General features: G+C 38.8%; 1 protein-coding gene across 2 annotated transcripts in view; it reads left to right on the top strand.

Moving 5' to 3' along the window:
• NFATC3 (nuclear factor of activated T cells 3) overlaps positions 1 to 16,898 on the top strand; it is a 64,846-nt gene extending 47,948 nt beyond the window's left edge. Inside the window, exons 10-11 of one of the 2 annotated variants that reach the window (XM_005526343.3) lie at positions 5,161 to 5,262; positions 13,398 to 16,898. In XM_005526343.3, coding sequence (XP_005526400.2) covers positions 5,161 to 5,262; positions 13,398 to 13,522 — 227 coding nt within the window. In that variant the 3' untranslated portion in view covers positions 13,523 to 16,898. The remainder of the gene's footprint in view (positions 1 to 5,160; positions 5,263 to 13,397) is intronic. The other variant, XM_014255489.2, reaches the window with a different exon arrangement.
• The last annotated feature ends 317 nt before the right edge of the window (positions 16,899 to 17,215 follow it).

The raw sequence follows: 17,215 nt of genomic DNA, 5'->3' as shown, positions 1-17,215 counted from the left end.
TTAAAAGCATTCTGAAAAAGTTCTCTTTTCTGCTTAAGATTTTGTAGTAGTCAGGCTGCACAAGCTCAGAAACTTTTCGGGCTGGAACTAAGTAAAAGCAGCTTCATGCAGTTTTATTTGTCCCCTCTACTCTTTTATCCTCCGGTGTGCTGGACCTTTTTTCCCTTAGTGTCTTTCAGCAAGTCAGCCCTCTGGCCAACACCTCAGGCTAACATTTCCCTGGACAGACAGTGGAATGTTTAGGGCTGCAAATAGATGTAAACAAGGCAGCTGAAGTGACAGGAAACAGGCAGCTGGTCATTTCTGGCCTTTCCTGCATCCATCATCCATACTGGGCTCTGCTGCACACCCATCTAGTAAAGTTTCTTCCTCATTTGAAAGAAAAGCTAGACTCAGTTAGACTCAGTCTGGTTATATGGTGAGGCCTAATTAATTTCTACCCCCCCTCTGTTTTTAGAAGGTGCTCCTAATGTAGTGGTTTACCTATTCCCACTGTCAAGTTTTAGGTTTAAAATTGTTCCAATACTGTTGATCTCAAATTTAATCTTTTGTGGTTTGCAGCTTAGGAGGGAGTTTACCTTGGATTTAATGCTTTTCTACAGTGATGAGATTTCTAACATGTACACCTGTATTTAACCATTTCTAAGGTATTGTTATGCTGTATTCAGCAAATCAGGATGACCTTCTACTAATCCTCTTACATCTTGTTACTCATTTCATCTCCATTACATAAAGCTGGAGATTAGAAAATACAGTATGTGCATTTACTATAAATCATAACTAGAAATCCCCTAAGTACTTTGTGTATATAAGGCAACAAGGCTGCTTTGGAATAAGGAATAATATGGAATAAGACACATTCCATGTAGAGCTCTAAGCCGTTAGCATTCATTCATTTTATTAGTTCTGTGATAACTCTCTAGCTGATAAATTCTCTTGCTGAGAAGTTGAGATTATTCTGATTTTGGCTAGAAGACTTGTACATCTTTGCAGGCAGCTTTTTTTACCATAGCTTCAGCTTAATTTCTGAAGAATCAAAGTGGTGAGTAATAAGAAAATATTGGAGAAGGACTACAGTTTGTATTTCTGTCTATATTTAAAACTTACTCATTTACAGATCAGTGTTAATTAAGGCAGAGTCCTGCCACTGGAGAGCTGCAGAAGCACAGAAACTACTGAATGCTGGAGTCTGGTGGAGTGTAGAGGAGAGCAGCTCAAACTTGAGATGTACATCTCAAATCCGAGGTGATTTTATTGTCTCCTGAGTACAGAGCAAAGTGTTGCACCTTGCAGTGTGCCCAGCAAGGCTAAGGACTCTAACCTACACTGTGCCTGGAACTCTCAGAACAATCCTGCACTGAAAGGCATTCTGAAAACTATACCAGTATAAACTGTTTAAAGTTGTGTTCAAACTCTTCTCTTAGCATTCTGACTATTAAATCTGTATTGTCAAGCAGTATGAGACAGCAATAAAAAGCAGTCCTGCAGTGAGATGTTGAAGCGATAAGGCAGAACCTGAAAGGTATTGAAGGAGAATGGAAATCTACTTTGAGAAATGTGTGCTTTGAACAAGATAAAGATCCAGACTGAGCAATAGTTTAAAAGCTGAAGGGTGGAGCAGCAAGCAAAAATGAAATGTTTTGCATCAGGGGTTGTCAGCAGTTAAAGGGTACTTTGACCATATCTTCTAGGGGATTCACTCACTGTGTCCATAAAATCTGTGTCAGCAAGGCATCCATTGAGAAGACCAGTTACAGATTTCTAATGTGTAAAAATGTCAGCTAAATCCTCAGGTGTCTATGGCCAGCTCTCCCAGTGAAAGCCACAGAATGTAACTCAACTGGCTCACCAACTCAAAAAGATTCCGGTTCAATAATTAGTAGAGGTTAGAGACTTCTTCCATCAGTGCAGGTGGCACTTCTGTCCCAAGGTGTGGCTGCTGGCAATTGCAGCAGAACTGGAAGGAGCTCAGTTCACCTTGTGACCCTGGAAAAAATCCACACAGACCCTACAGCACCACTTTCCATTGCACAGCCTTCTAGAGCCAAGGCTTTTGCTGAATTCTGTGTCAGACTCAGCTCTCCTCTTGTGTGAGAGGCTGCAGTGAGTTGGTTTCAGCAGGATACAGAACTGCAGAGTGTGGCAGCATAGCCAAGCCATGAGCTGGCTGTTTGTTACTGTGGCAGGTAGTTGCAGACCTGGTGCTGTGATTCTGCAGGCTCATTTAGTTTGCTGTACAGCTATAAACATAATGTGCACAGGAAAACTATACTCCAACATTCCGTACAGTTAATTTAAAAAAAAAATAGTACTGCCTAGTGAAGTTGACATTAAACATGAAATTACTAAAAGCAAGCCTGGCCTGTGGCTTGCAATGGTGGCTTGCAAGGCAACCGATCATGTGGGTCTGTGGGAGTTTGCCACAGCAGCCGTGGCCTGACGTGTGGGTGGTTTGGTCTCAGAGCAGCATGATCAGCTGGCTGCTCCAGCACAGACAACTGGGGGTTAATTAGAGCCTGGCAGCTTCTTCTGTTTTGTTAGGGAAAGTTGACACTCGCTGGTCATGTGGAGTCAAAACCAGGCTAAATATACTGCGCTAAGCAATGTGACGTATTTGCAGGGATTCTTCAAATAAATTCAGTTGGTAGAGTTCTGTCTGGAGCTGACAGAAGAAGGTGTATGTCCCAGGAAATGTGTGCTGCAGTCTGTCCATGGTTTTCCTTGAGGTTTCCCGATCCTTGTTACCTCTGTCAGGAGAGCAATTCACTCACCTGTCCTCTAATACAAACAATTTGTATCAAACTTCTTTTTGCAGAGTCCACTCTGTGCTACTCACTTAAGCAGCACTGCAGACGATCATGCATTCTAGAATATTTTGGGAGATGTACTTTTCTAAAACCAGTACATCTTCTAGGTTATGTCCCACAGCCCACACATCCTGCAGTTCAGCAGCAGTGAAGGATATACACAGGCTAAACTTTTAATCAGATAGTGCTACAAAAATAGGAAGTTAATTAACTCCTGTAGGAGGAGATCCTGAAAACTAAATGGGATGACTTCAGGAGCTCCTTGGTCTGCCTGTATCCATAGCAGAACTCTAATTTTAAGTTGACTTCCTGCTTTGACCCAGACCAGGTACTGATAATTGAGGGTTTAAAGCTTTTCTTAATCTTTCTTTACTTAAAGACTGGACAGCGAGGTTGTTCAAAAAAGTATGAATTTTTGATCAGTTAAACAGATCTACTGGGTGTCATTTTTCTCGATTTTTGTTTCAACATCCTAGTTTTCATTTTGGTTTTACATGATTTGGTTACAGAATGTATTTTAGTAGTGCTTAAGGTATTAAAAAGCTTTCTCAAATGTTTAGGATATCACAAAGTATAAAGGTATTTTCAATGTATATTTTTGTTGTACCTCAAGTTGTGTCTAATGTGTGTGTGTAGAACAAAATCTTTATGCTGTATCACACAGTAGCAAAGGCTGTTGCTTTGTGTCCCAAACAAGAAGCAGTGTGTGCCTGAGGACAGTGCATGCTCTGTTCCAGAAGGGGCTGGCTGGAGATGTGTGTGCTGTGCATGGCACAATTTGTCAGGGATTGATAAAAGCAAACACTCACCACTGTCAGCAGCTTTGGTAGTGCACGCAAGAACCTCAGGATCTTGCTAAGTATGAAACTAATTAGAAAAATTGCTCAGAAACGTATTTCCCTGCCAGGACATATAATCCTTACTGTATAAGCTGTGCTGTCTTTATGGTGCAGAGGCTGTTGCTTCATGAGCTAATGAACTCCACTGTTCCCTCTGGAGGCTTTTTCTCAGTGTTTGTTGTCTGCTCTTTTGAAAGCTTCACCTTTCTAAAGAGGGCTGTTGGTGCAGTTAATTTGTTTCATCATGAGACAGTTTCCTGCTCATCTCCCTGGATTCATTAGATCTTTATTTAAGTATCACTTTCTTGCTGTTTCTACCATAATTGATGGGCGGAAATTATCTTTTCTTATCTCCTATTATTTGACAAGAATTTGTCCTTAATTTACTCCTTTCCTTCACAATGGCAGTGGACATTTTCATTGAAACCCAGATAATGCTTTCCACTTCCCATTTAAACACACGTAACTTTACACTTTGAACAATTAAGCGTGAGAAGTCACCCAAAGAGGTAATTTGAGCTGCTTGAATTTCAGAAGGAAGTAAGGGTAGATTCCTTTGTTCTCCCGGGAGTCATCCCTAAGCAGGGCTTAGAAACCATGCTGGCAAAACAAGCGTGTGCCTCTATCCAGAAGGCAGAAATTAGCCAGGGTCCAGAGTAATTTTGTTAATTGCGTTAAAGCCTAGTTGACTAAACTTGCAACACTGTCTTGGGCAGGAAAATAAAAAAACAAATCCAACCCCGTTGTAAACTCTGCACAGCCACTAATCACAGCTGAATAAACGCAGACTTGTTGGTTAAAATAATGAATACACTATTTGACATTGATTTTTCCTCTAGGAAAAGCTCCATGCAATGCAGCTCTGCACTACCTGCAGGGTTTCTCACGTGGCCCAGGTCTGAGGGAGCCACCTGTGCCATGCTAACACTTGGTGTTTTGCCCCTGGAGCTGTGGTGGGCTGACTGCAGAGCCGAGTGTGGGCAGGGTGTGCAGGGGGACACAGAGGGGAGCCAGGGCTGGGAGCTGCGACAGCTCCCTGTGCTCACGGGAGAGGGAAAACGGCACCAAAGGTTTTGTTTACTAGGACTCTTTTGCCTACTCTGGAGTTGCTGTCAAGGGCCCCAAGTACTTCTGATTTGACCACAGTAAGTAAAGCAAATTGAAAAAACTGGAGGAGGAATGTTCTAAACACAAATACTAAAATCAGATTTAATTAGTATGTATTCATGATGCACCTAGGCAGACATCCAAAAAATTAACCTTTATGGCTCTGGCTGCTAAATGAAAAGTAACTATACAAGTAAATATACAAGTTAAGTGATACTGTTTTTAATAGGCACTCTGATAACTTATAAATAGTTACTTATGTCACATACGCAGTGTTTGTGAATGAAACGGGGTATTTAAATTTAGTGCTATTAAAAGAAAAATGAAAGTCACTTCCTGGTTGAGTGAACTGTAACTTCTTGGTTTAGTCCAGTCAGTAGTTATGTCTGTCTTCTTCTCTGACACAGACAGTTTTATCTCTGACCTGGAATACCAGCCATCAGGTTCAACAGAGAAATGGACTCAACATTCAGCACTCATGTCCAACTCCTATGTGGAAAATCTAGAGGGTGAGTCTGCTTACTGAAATGCTTCAATGTTTGAAATTGGAGCACAAAGGAAAGGGGAAAGTGTTTTAAGAGTTTTAAGAGCTGCAAATAAAAAGCACTGTGTACTACTGAAGTATTGCTATAACTGGACACCTCTGTATTCTGAAATACTTTGAAATTTAGCATTTGTGAACCAGGTGTGCACTCATTCAGTAAAAACCTCCACTCAAAGTATACAGAGGTGCCACAGAACTTCCTGAGTGCTGTAGGATCTAGTAAAACAGCAGATGAGGATATGAAAATCTTAAGCCAAATATGGGCAAGGTAGAAGAGTGGCCAGATCAGTTAACTGAGAAATTTTGAATGTTTCTCTTTTTCATAAAGATGAAACAATGTCAATTTAAATAGATAGAATACAGTGGCATGCACCACCAGTCATAGGAATACAGGTTCATTACAAGATTTAGAGTCGAATATGCAGTATGATTGGGTAAGAATATCTGGATTTATTATTTCAGCTTCTTTATTTCACATATAAGCAAGATAATTATGCACTATGACTCTTCTAAATACTAACAATATTAGAAATTGTTGCATGGTATATTGGTCTTGTTTGTGTTCAGACTTCAGTGGTTTTCACTTTATTACAAACATCCTTAATATGCCAAAGAACTATAATGTCCTTTTTTTTCCAATACATATACAAATACATTATAAACACTTATAACACGTTCTTTCTCCATAGATTTTTAAAGGTTAATAGCTGTAAGTGTACAGTAGATTTGGTAACAGTAAAATAACCAAGCTCTTCATAAAACTTTCACACAATTACTGTGTAGACTAATCCTAAGTTTGCTTGTGAAACTGAAATAAATCACAGTGGTCTTTTGCCAGCTTTCAAGAAACTTAATTCTGCTTTCCTTACCTATCAAATTGTTGTTAGTAAGGTAAGTAGCTCCTGTTTGGGATGGCAAAGCCAGGAAAAGGCTGTACACCAAGCTGACATTCCTATGTCTTGAAGCAGCAAATCAATGAGTAAAACTCAAGTTACAACTTAGATTATTTCAGTGTTCTACACTATATCCTATGCAATTCAGAATCTGGTAGGTTCAGAATAATTGTTGAAGAGTAGGAGTTGTTGAAAAATGGAAATTCAGGCTAATAATAAAATAACCCTCAAATACCAGTATCCCCAATTGAAAAATAACACATAGGGTGGCAAACCCCAAATTTAGGCCTGTGAAATATATGCTGATAGGTCCTTTTAAAAAGGGCACACAAACAGAAACCCAGACACAGAGAGAAACACGTTTACACACAAGTGTTAGCATTTGACAAATGCAGTTGAGAAACATGGCATTTTTTAAAATTTAAATAATGGCTATTTTATACTACATAATGTAGTGTGGTATTAATACAAGAGATAGGATCACAGGAGGAAAGTAGGATGGTTTTGTACCTTGAAGAATGCTCAGTGTCAAATCAGACAAGTTAACTATATCCACTGCCAGTACAGAATTCTTCCAGAGCCAGCTTTCAGGCTTAAATTAGGAAGAGCACAGCTTCTAAATTCTACTGCTGAAGAGGAGAGCGACTGTGACTGTAGTGTGCTGCAGGAGATCAGAGCATCTACAAAGGCAGGAAATAACTAATGGAATACTTGAGTCACCCTTTATAGGAGGGGTAAATGAGATGACTGCTTCATGGAGTACCAAATCATGAGGAGAACCCACACAGGGAAATATCTCTTTATTTGGTTGAAAGGAGTGTATAAAAACTTTTTGAAAAAATTAAATCATGTTTTGGAGCGGTTTCAGTATCACAGACTGTGACAAACTTGAAAAGAAAAAAAAATGGGTAGTTAGAGAAAAAGTGGAAATTAGAATAAGGGAAAGAATAAAACCTGCACTCATCAATACAGTATTAACTATTCTCATTTAAAACTGTCTTGAATTTAAAATGGACAGTTCTATGAAAACTTGTTCAGTAGTGTTAAAAGTAGTCTTGAAAGGGAGAATAAATGCTAGGAATGTCTAGGGAACAGCAGAGAATAAGAAAATGCTACTCCTTAGGTCTGTTTTGTGGCCCCATTTTGTCCCTGATGCCACAAAGGGAATGCCTGTTGTTGGATCTGCTAGAAGAACTCTGCAGCCAGAAAAAGGAATGAGGAGAAAATGCCAAATTTAATAAAATGAGTGGAGGGCACAAAAAAGGTAATGGAAGATAATTCCTGGAGAAGAAACCATTAAGTGACCACCAAGTAATCCTGGGTTAAGTTCAGCACAGCTAAAAAGCATTGCTACTGCTATAGGGAGTTACGCTTTGGAATCTGCTGTCACAGAATGTTGCAGTTGACAGAATTTTGCACATACCTTAAAATACCACAGGGAGAAAAATCCAGTTTGGACCATTTGGTGCAAAAGACACTGTCTCTAACTCAGGAACTCCCTGGGAAAAACACATTTTGGAGGTTGGTGGAACACCCTGGGGAGGCATTGTTGTATTTTACACGTCTGCTCTTGCCCATTGCATCCTAGTGGTCTATAATCTGAACTGGTTTGCCTGAAGTTCTCCATGGAGGTTTTCAGGCAGTATTTTTGACTTAGAAAAACCTAAAATGCTTGGCAACTGCCAATGAAGAGATTTGCTTGTCCTGTAGAAAGTAGATTAGTGGCTTCCAGCAAGGAAAAATATTTGCATTATTCCCTGAAAGGACTGTTGGTTCAGGAATTTCCTTTTCTTATATTCTTATATAAAATATATATGCTTAGATATTTTTCTGTTTTCCTTTGTGCTCTGGTACAAAATATTTGTCTTTTAGCACAATGAGAGGGGGATTAGATACAGAGCAATTCAGAAGCATGTTAGTTTCTGCTTTGCATTTGATTAAAGAAGGTAATGCCTTTACTTTTGATACTAGAACTTCAAACTTAAAAATGCCTTAAGAGAACTTGTTATTCTAAATTCATTGTTGGGGGGGGTTAATTTATCCAAAACAATCAGGAACTTATTATTAGAAGCACCAGCTTTCATGATGATGTCATGCTTCGTAACACAAATCAGACAAGTATGTTCTGTTGCAATCAGTGAACATGGATCACTTTCTGTAGGTGGGAATTTCACCAGAGGGGTTGGTCAGTGTTGGGACAGCTGATAGGATCAACACCCATAGCTCTGGGTGTCACTCACTGCACAAATGGCTGAGTTGTTCAACCTAACTTTAGGTCTTAAAACTCTGGATTGCAAATTGCAAAGTTTGAAGAGCTCATCCTGAGCAGTCTGGCTGTCAGGCTGTGGCTTTGTCAGCTGTCCAGTGCAAGCCTTCAGTGACCAGAGGCAAAGCCCTCGCTTGGCCTCAGGGGCAGGGGAGGCCTCAGTGCTGCTGCAGCTGCTTCCACTTGTACAGTGAGCAGGGACTGCAAACAGGCAAACAGAGCACAATGGGAAATGAAAACCATGGGAAGAACCCAGTAAAACAAATCTCTTATTTTATAGCTTATTTTACAACAGATCCAAAAGTCAGAGCTACCTTTACTCTGTTCTGCCCATACTGATGTTAGGATGCTGCTTCATATTTTTCAGTTCTTAGTTTTGTAGGGTGGAGCCTCTATCTGACATTTGTTGCTTTTTCAATGCAGTGTGTTGCTCCTTTTTCAATGCAGCACAGAGAGGGAAAAGCTTTGCAATGCAATATGGCAGTATCACCAGTACTGACCAGGCCAGTCTGCTGTGTCTGTAGCAGATTTTCTCCGCACCAACTTAACTTCTGTTCTGCACAATCTATTTTTAACTATTAGTATAAATTTGCTAGCCAGCTTACATTCTAGATAAATGTTAAGGGAGGAAAAGGTGAAACTTTTGCATATAAAGTAACAGCTGAAATTCTGAAATCTGGGAAAACTGCCAGAGAGGTCAATTACATAGACAGAAAAGTTGTTAAAATCATTTCCATTTCACAGCCCAATATTTAAAAAAAATCTATTTTAAAAACCCACTGTATCACATTTTGATCTGTGCCATATCTGACAAGTTTTCAAAGGGCAGTTATCCATGTTGTATGGAGGAATATGCCACATGTGTGCACAGTGTACTGTGTGCACCCCTTTCTTTTTGTCTGCTGCAGTCATTATTTGAGGATTAGTGACCTGGACTGTTAGCCCAGAAAAGGCTTTGTAACATTTTTGATGTCATCCACTCAGTTGACTTTGATCATCCACAATGATTTTAGGTATCAGTAGGTACCAAATGATTACTAAATATTAGCAAGGGCTCTGTAATGATTTAGTGTGTAAGACATTTCTATTTCCTCCTGACTTGAGGAGTGGGTAGAGGTCTGAGCTATGGGATCAACACCTGGCACCACACATACCAAACAGGAAGGGATTTAACTGGAGGGGGCAGTGGACTGAAAAGTCAAGGTCTACTTGCACAACTGTTCATCCAAAGTTTAATGGAATTGGCTCTCTCCAAAGAGGCAGCAAAAGTATGAACTACAAAACACACATGAACCTGGCAGGCAGAGCACAGGGAACATGAAAATTGTCCTGGAGATCTGTATTGCTGAATCCCAAACAAGCTCGGCAGCCATCTCCTGTAAACTTATGCTGAAGAAAGGAAATAGTATTAAGACAAGGAGGCTTAACAAAGCCATGCATGCTGCTTCTCCAGTGTCTAGTTGCTAATGGGATAACTCTTACAGTTAAGCAAAAGGAGTATGAAAGCTTTCTAGCTATATTTTGAGGACAGAGTAGCCCCTGCAGTCAAAACTAGGAGAGGTGGGGTAAAGTGGTTTTTTAAAAGTAATTTTCTTCAGTTTGTAAAGCATCAGCAGTAGAGCCTGAGCTTGTCCTTCCTCAGAATTGTTGAAATTTGTTCCTGTCCCGGTTTGTCACCTGAAGAACTTGAGTTTTGCTAGACAATATTGTAGAAAACCCATATTTATGCTCATGAATTAAATTTTCAGTTTTAATCACAGACTACTACATGTTGTGTGCTTGCCCCTCATTGGAAGAAGGTGACATGTCATACATTCAAATACTGACCTTTGGATTTCTCTTTTGGCCTTTGATGCAAAAAAGAAAATGCTGCATGATTTTGTCTTCAGCCTTGTACATTTTTATGCAGGATTTTATCTCCTCTTACTGATTACATGATTTACATTTTAAACTGCTTTAATTTATACCATTCCCCATCAGAAAGACAAGTTCTTATAATGCTGGTATTATATGAATACTATATGTGCCATGAAAGATTAGAGACTGATTTGAGCTGCTGCCTTCTGCAAGTTCTGCTTTTTGTGCCTTTATTTTTACCCTCATCTGAATAATGGAGAGTCTTCTGGAGTCTGCAGGCTCCCCCCACTCCATTTGTTGGGTACAGAGTTTGAGACAGCTGAAATGGACATTCCTGGAAAGTATAGAATAGGAAGATGTATTAGGTGAGAGGCCAAAGTCTCTGAAAAAACACCATGTCCAGACACAGCAGGAAAAGCATTTTGGCCTTTTCTTGAGGCCTACAGGGTGCTCTGGCAGAACACATACTTACTTTGAAAAAAGCACACTTGAATACTGGTTGGTTTTATAAATTAGCAAATCTTACAAAGTCACTGGAACAAGTAAGATTCCTGCACTAGAATACACTGTTGGAATGAAGACATGGTCCTGCATTTGTCTAAGAAATGGTAGATGTCTCTAATGGAAATTCATGTAAACCAGATAAATCTGTATTCATCACATGTTAAAAGTATTGCAAAAAAACCCACTGAGCCACTAAACAGCTTCTTATAAACAGCTCAGTAGTGATTATTTAGAACAAAGCAACACAAACTAACCTGTAGCTTTAATATTCTACATAATGATTTCTGCAGAAGCCTGGCAAATAAAACCCCATGTGACCAGCTATTGTCCTCAGTGTAATGTGTTTTAAGGAGAATGCAGTGCCAATGGCTACGTGCTGTTCAGTTAAACACCTCTGCCTGTGGGAACTACAAAACAGTGCAGGACGGACCAGTTTGTGCTAATGGTGCTAGTACAGATACAGATCAGCCATCAAAACTTAAGGGAAGTAACTAATAATTTCAAAATACTGGACTTAAAAATGTTATTTTTAATGCTTTTATTGTAGCACTCATGAAGGTTTTAGCAGTACTGAACAGCTGGGCCACTTGATTTGCACAAAGCTACTGTTCAGTAGATAAGAGCTGTTGGAGGTCCTTAGAGCAAGCTAATGAATCCCCTGACAGAAGCTGGTGGAGCACAGTTCTTATGAATAATCATCTATAAATTAATCTATAAAAAAAAACTTGTGGGTTTTTTTAGCAGATGTTTACTTATGCAATGTGTTGGCCTAATAAAGACACTTGGGAAAGTGCCCTACCTGCAGTCACACAATTTCCAGTGTCGTAGTACAGTTAAGTTCACAGAATGACAGGTTTTTTTGAAGCCAGATAAATTGCAAATCTTGTAATGTGTGAGGGAATTGGCTTTTCCATAGTGTGTGTGACCTGTCAGAACCTTTGGGTTCAGTACCACGTGTGTAACAAGCTGTCCTTGCACTCCTGAGGAGAAAACCATTGCAGCGATGGAGTCATGGATAACAAACACCTCCTCGGTCACACACAGGGCTGTGACAAGAGGTGGTTTCAAAACTTTCCCGAGCAGCTTTAAAGAATATAGACACCACCTCTTTTCAGAGCGGGATTTTCTATGTTACATGGACTTCAGCATATTCACAATAGTAATATATTTTCTTTCAGAATCACATAGGATCGTGCTGCCACAAAGGGTAGTCAGTGCTCAAGCTGTTCAGTGCTATAAACACAAAGAGCAATTTACACCACCTGTAGATTGATTTTGTTATGCTTCTACCAGACAGGAATGGTTGGTAGGAAGCTAAATCCTGCTACAGAAAATTAAGGAAGCATTAAGAAAGGTGGTGAAGTGCATCAACACTGTTCTGTAAAGTTACCCAATGGAGAACAAAGTAGCAAAAGCCTGAGTTCCAAATCTGTTAAGATGTTCAACAGAAGCAGCTTATTAGCAGAACAAAATGTTCTAAACATAAGAAGGGTCCTTAGTCAACAAAAAGATCCATTAAATACCTGTTTATAGAAGGTCTGAGCAAACTTATGCCAATGATAAAGGAAAAACCTCTCTAATTCAGCCTATTCAAAGTCTTGCTGGGAAAGAGAAACTACAACCTACTGCCCACTCAGTAATGGAAATCAACAGGACTCATTGCTTCTATGAAATAATAATTTAGAGCTTGGTTATAGTCCAATATTTTTCTGAAATTTGTCATTATTATTTAATGTGATATTTTTCATGTCCATGTAGAATGTTATTCAGTTTTCTTTGATAACATTACCAAGCTCCATTTTTGTAAAATAGACATTTCTATCACTACTTTTAGCCTTTAAAATTATAATTGTATCATCTTTCAGCCTCAATTGCCCTTCAGTCAATTATATAGGATTTAGAGTAAGACTCCAAGATTGTAATTTCTTAATAACTTAGGTTAACTTTGTCACATTCGTGGAGGTGTCTGTCATTTTTAAATAGTACAAGTTGATTAAAAGTTGCTGAAGTTGACACACATGGATACATAAACTGGCCTGCATATTAGACCATCCTAAATCTTCACTGTAGAGAAATTGACAGATAATATTTAGTTATTGTGGTTTCAGAAATGCAAGTATTCAGAAAACTGCCCAAATTAATAGGTATATAGTGCTTAAAAAGAATATTTTATTAACCTGAATCCAAGTTCTGAGGAAGTTCTGTAATTGGTCTGAAGGAGCCAGGAGTTGTTAGAGTTACTTGTTGTGCTTGTCACACTCTTGAACAGAAGGAGTTCTGTGGAGAAATCTCAGTTAACCTGACCTGTGCTGTGCCTTTCAGTTACCTGCATATCATGAATACTCATGTGCTTATTTTCTTCAAGGGGCTTAGGGAGTCTCCAGCATGAATTATGGCAGGACTTTTCTCCCCCTTTGCTTAACTGTTCCTGAAGCCAGGCTCCTCATTCATCTCCTGTTATGTAATAACCTCAAGGCTTAGCCCTGAAAGTATTTCTTTTTAAAAGGGTTATAGTGATGAGTTCTGCCTTTTGGAAAGCATAAAAACTGTCACTTTTTAATATTTCTTCTTTTTTTATAGTGAATGAGATCATAGGAAGAGATATGTCACAGATCTCAGTGTCACATGGAACAGCAGTGGCCAGCCAGCCTGCACGTACGTGTCCTGGATCTCTGGAGACGAGAATATCTGATGGAATCCAGTAACGGATAAGCTAACAACTCAACATCCATGAAAACTTCACAGTTTCTCTGAGTATTTCTTCATCCTCTTCCTCTTTAGACTTACTGTGCTTCCAACTCTGTGGCCTTTATGAACTGGAACAGTGGATCCTTGCAAAGCCCTGTTAGTGGGTTACATTTTTGATGTAGAGACAGAGCATTTTAATTATAGTTCCTCAGATGCTGTAAAGAGACTTCTTAAAATGGACACACAGAATCTACACCAGATATTTTAACTGTTTTAAAGTTACAAACAAGCTTTGCTTTTTGCATTTAAATAGAATACTTTTATATTTTAAGTGCTTCAGATGTGTGGAGATGTTAGTTTGCTCTTATAATATTCACAGTCCTGAACGTGGAAGACAATTTAATGCACATCTTCAGTGTGCCGCTTGCCCTTAGAGGTAGTATAGTTTGTAACTGATGATTTGTAACACCTTTTGGTCCTTTTGGAAAGCCTTTAAAGCTTCTGTTGTTTGATTTTTTTCTAATAAGATCTTCCAGTGGCAAATCATACCTGTCATCGGAAGCCAATGCCACGGAAGCCGTTGTGTATATGAATACTGTAGTGTTTTCTTTCTTAGATTCATAGGAAGCAAAGCCAAATGTAGATCTGCACTTGTTTATAAACTGAAGATGTTACTTGATAGGCTGCAAAAAGACCATTCCATCATGAAAGTGTTGGGATAGAAATTACATTCCAAAATTTAACTTTTATAACTTTGTGGATAATCTTCCTGATCTTTATTAGCACAGGCTCCTTCTTGAAATAGCTTTTTTTCTTAGAAAGTTACATTTGTAATCAAATTTGAGCAGTAGGATTTTAGATTAAAGAACAGCAACATCAAAGCCATGTTAGATACAGGAGAAAATTTAATGTTTGCTGAGGATCTAAATGTTCCCATTATCCCTGCAGAATATGGTTTTGAAATCACCAATTCAGTGGCATTCAAGTTTTCAATGCAATAAATCATTTGATCACATCTGTATCTTTTATATGCTGTATGCCCAACCATGCCACTTGGAAGTCCTACAGAGATGGCAGTTAGAGTTCCTTAAATTCAGCCTATTTGTAAATGTCAGTTTGCTAAAAAGTAATTTACTGTGAAGTAGTGGCTAGGCAGTATAATGTGTCCATGCTTAATTGTGAAGGCATGAATCAGGAGCTACCAAAGAAATACACAAGAGTCATCACAGCAGCAGTAAACTCCCTGCTGTGCTCTGAAGATGCATCTCCCTAATCCCTATAATCTGATGAATTTGAAACAATCTGTTTACATCATTACTTAAGAATCTCTTCCCAATTAGACTCTATGGAGAGGATCTCCTGTGCCTGTGGAGGCCACACACATTTCCCTCCCCCAGGAATCACTGGTTAACAGAACTTCCCTCCATGGAGCACACGGGGTAAACCAGTCATGGCAAAGGAAGGTCAGCACTATATGGAACCTCAGAACATCCAAGGTGTTCCTTTTAATTGCTCATTTCGGTGAGCCATGACAATCTAACAAAAATTAAGAATTAATTAACACAAAGAATTAGAAAATCAGAAATTATATTTGCATTGGATCCAGTTCAGACAGGTGTGGCCATTTTAGCAGTTTAGCACATAGGGAGCACATGCCCTTTGTAGACTTCAAATGAATGAAAGGGTCTGACAGTGGAGACCAGTGCTGAGTTATAACACCTGGGAGAGTAAGCACAGCTTCTACTGATGTTGCATTTTGGCAACTGGGGAAAACTTTCTATTGAGCCTTTTACAGGCAGAACCTTACACCTGGAGTGAAGTCAGTGCCCAAGGAATACCATTACAGTAGCTGTAATCACATCTCTGTAGTAGCTGAATCATGAACTTTTAAAGACCATATATTAAGTGAGTAAAATTGTAATTTTATCATGTACTTCCTTTTAAGAGCACAGCCTGAGGCTACTAACTTGATGTTTTATAATTATTTCAAGCAATTTAATGTAAGGCCACTATGTACCTGCTGGGAATCTTAAGCATCCTTTTTGTGAATGTACTGTTCAGTGGTGCAAATCTTGACATCTGCAGGAAATAATTGGCAGGGCTGGAATCTGAAAAGTGTGATATTGTAATTGTCCCTCAGCAATGGTGCTTTACTCTGTCCTCTACTCACATATGTTAAAGATCCTAGAAAGAATTCACATGCTCAGAAATACATCTACTTAAATTTTAACACCTTCAAAACAAACCAAACCACACAATGCTGTAAACTATGTAATTGTCTCAGACTGTGTGCTGGTGGCAAGGCATGTTCCACTTTTCATTCATGTTTTGGGTCTTTTGCATTAACCATTGTTTGTAGGAGAATTCTGACTGAAAAGCTTTTCATACTGTATGGGATTTATGCTCCTTTATCCTGCTGGTACAGACTCTCCTTGCAAGTTCTCCAAGTAGCTGGAATTCACACTGTACCTAAAATATAGGAGCCCAAACAATCCGGAGTTGCTATGCACTAAATTTTCTGATGCCTTTAAATACCTTGATGCCTGTAGACATAGATATGCTTTCCTATTTAAAAATGAAATTTAAAAAAATATAGCTTTGGATACTAAAGCAGTTTTGTATTTGCCTTGTAAAAGCTTCAATACAAGGGTCTTAATTTTATTTTAGCTTGTGTGATAACGTAGATAAAGACTGTTAATCTTGTATAATTTTAGTGGTATAAAAAGCACACGATCTCTATTGGACTATGCAAATTTAATTAAACAACAGAACCCGGCAACTGTTAATATTTTGTTGGCATCCACTTCCTTGCCCTTAAATCCTGTCTTCTCCCTAAGAACTTTTCCAAAAATTTTTAATAATTTAGATTATCCTGAAGGAAAGCCTTAATGATGAGGTAGCTTTTCTATAAGGAGGGTCAAAGATCAATGTTTAGGAAAAAAAAAAATAAAAGGGTAGCATATTAATCCAGGGGGACAGGGGTGAGTTCTGAAATTACCATAAACTAGCAATCTGAATTTCTGTAGTAAAGCTTACCTGTTATCAGGGGAACTGCCACCCTTTTTAAACCAAAGAATGAAAAAACGGTTTTGTTCTGATACAAAGCTTTGAAACTCTATTTTTGATACTCATAATGGATGTCATTCCTTGAGGTTCGAAAATCGTTCAAATTGAAGTTTTATATTTAAAAATGTGGGACAATAAAGATTAAGTTCTAGATGTTTACAGAGCCTTGTATTGTAATTTCATGTACATTTTGTATTTTAAACATTTTTGTAAGTTATGATTGCAGTGCTACTTGCAGAAATAAAGGGAAAAACTTGCATTTAGGCTCTTAAATCATAGTGTTCAAATAAATAAAAATAATGCAAATGCACTGTCATTTATTTAAAATGCAGAACCAGATACAGTGGGAAGAAATTCTGATGCAGTGGTAACCAGCTGTGCCAGGCAGGGACCTTGGATATTCTGCCTGGAAGAGTGGTGATTTTAAAAAATCTGATAGTTTGGAGCTCAGATTAGAGCGAGCAACAGTGGACCTCCACCTACTAGAGAAGTAAGCAGCAGTGCTGGCAGAGTAACTGTCTGCAGAATGCTGCTGCTTCCCTATTTACAAGTGTCATTGTTTCAATTACACAATCACAAGATTATTCTGAAAGATTTTTCCAGATGTATTCAAGGGAGTTCGTCATAAACAGCAATTTCCGCTC

Source organism: Pseudopodoces humilis, chromosome 14, assembly GCF_049639895.1.
Source record: "Pseudopodoces humilis isolate 2021_Gansu_Grassland_sample_001 chromosome 14, ASM4963989v1, whole genome shotgun sequence".
NCBI lineage: Eukaryota > Metazoa > Chordata > Aves > Passeriformes > Paridae > Pseudopodoces > Pseudopodoces humilis.
This window is presented reverse-complemented; position numbering and strand designations above follow the sequence as displayed.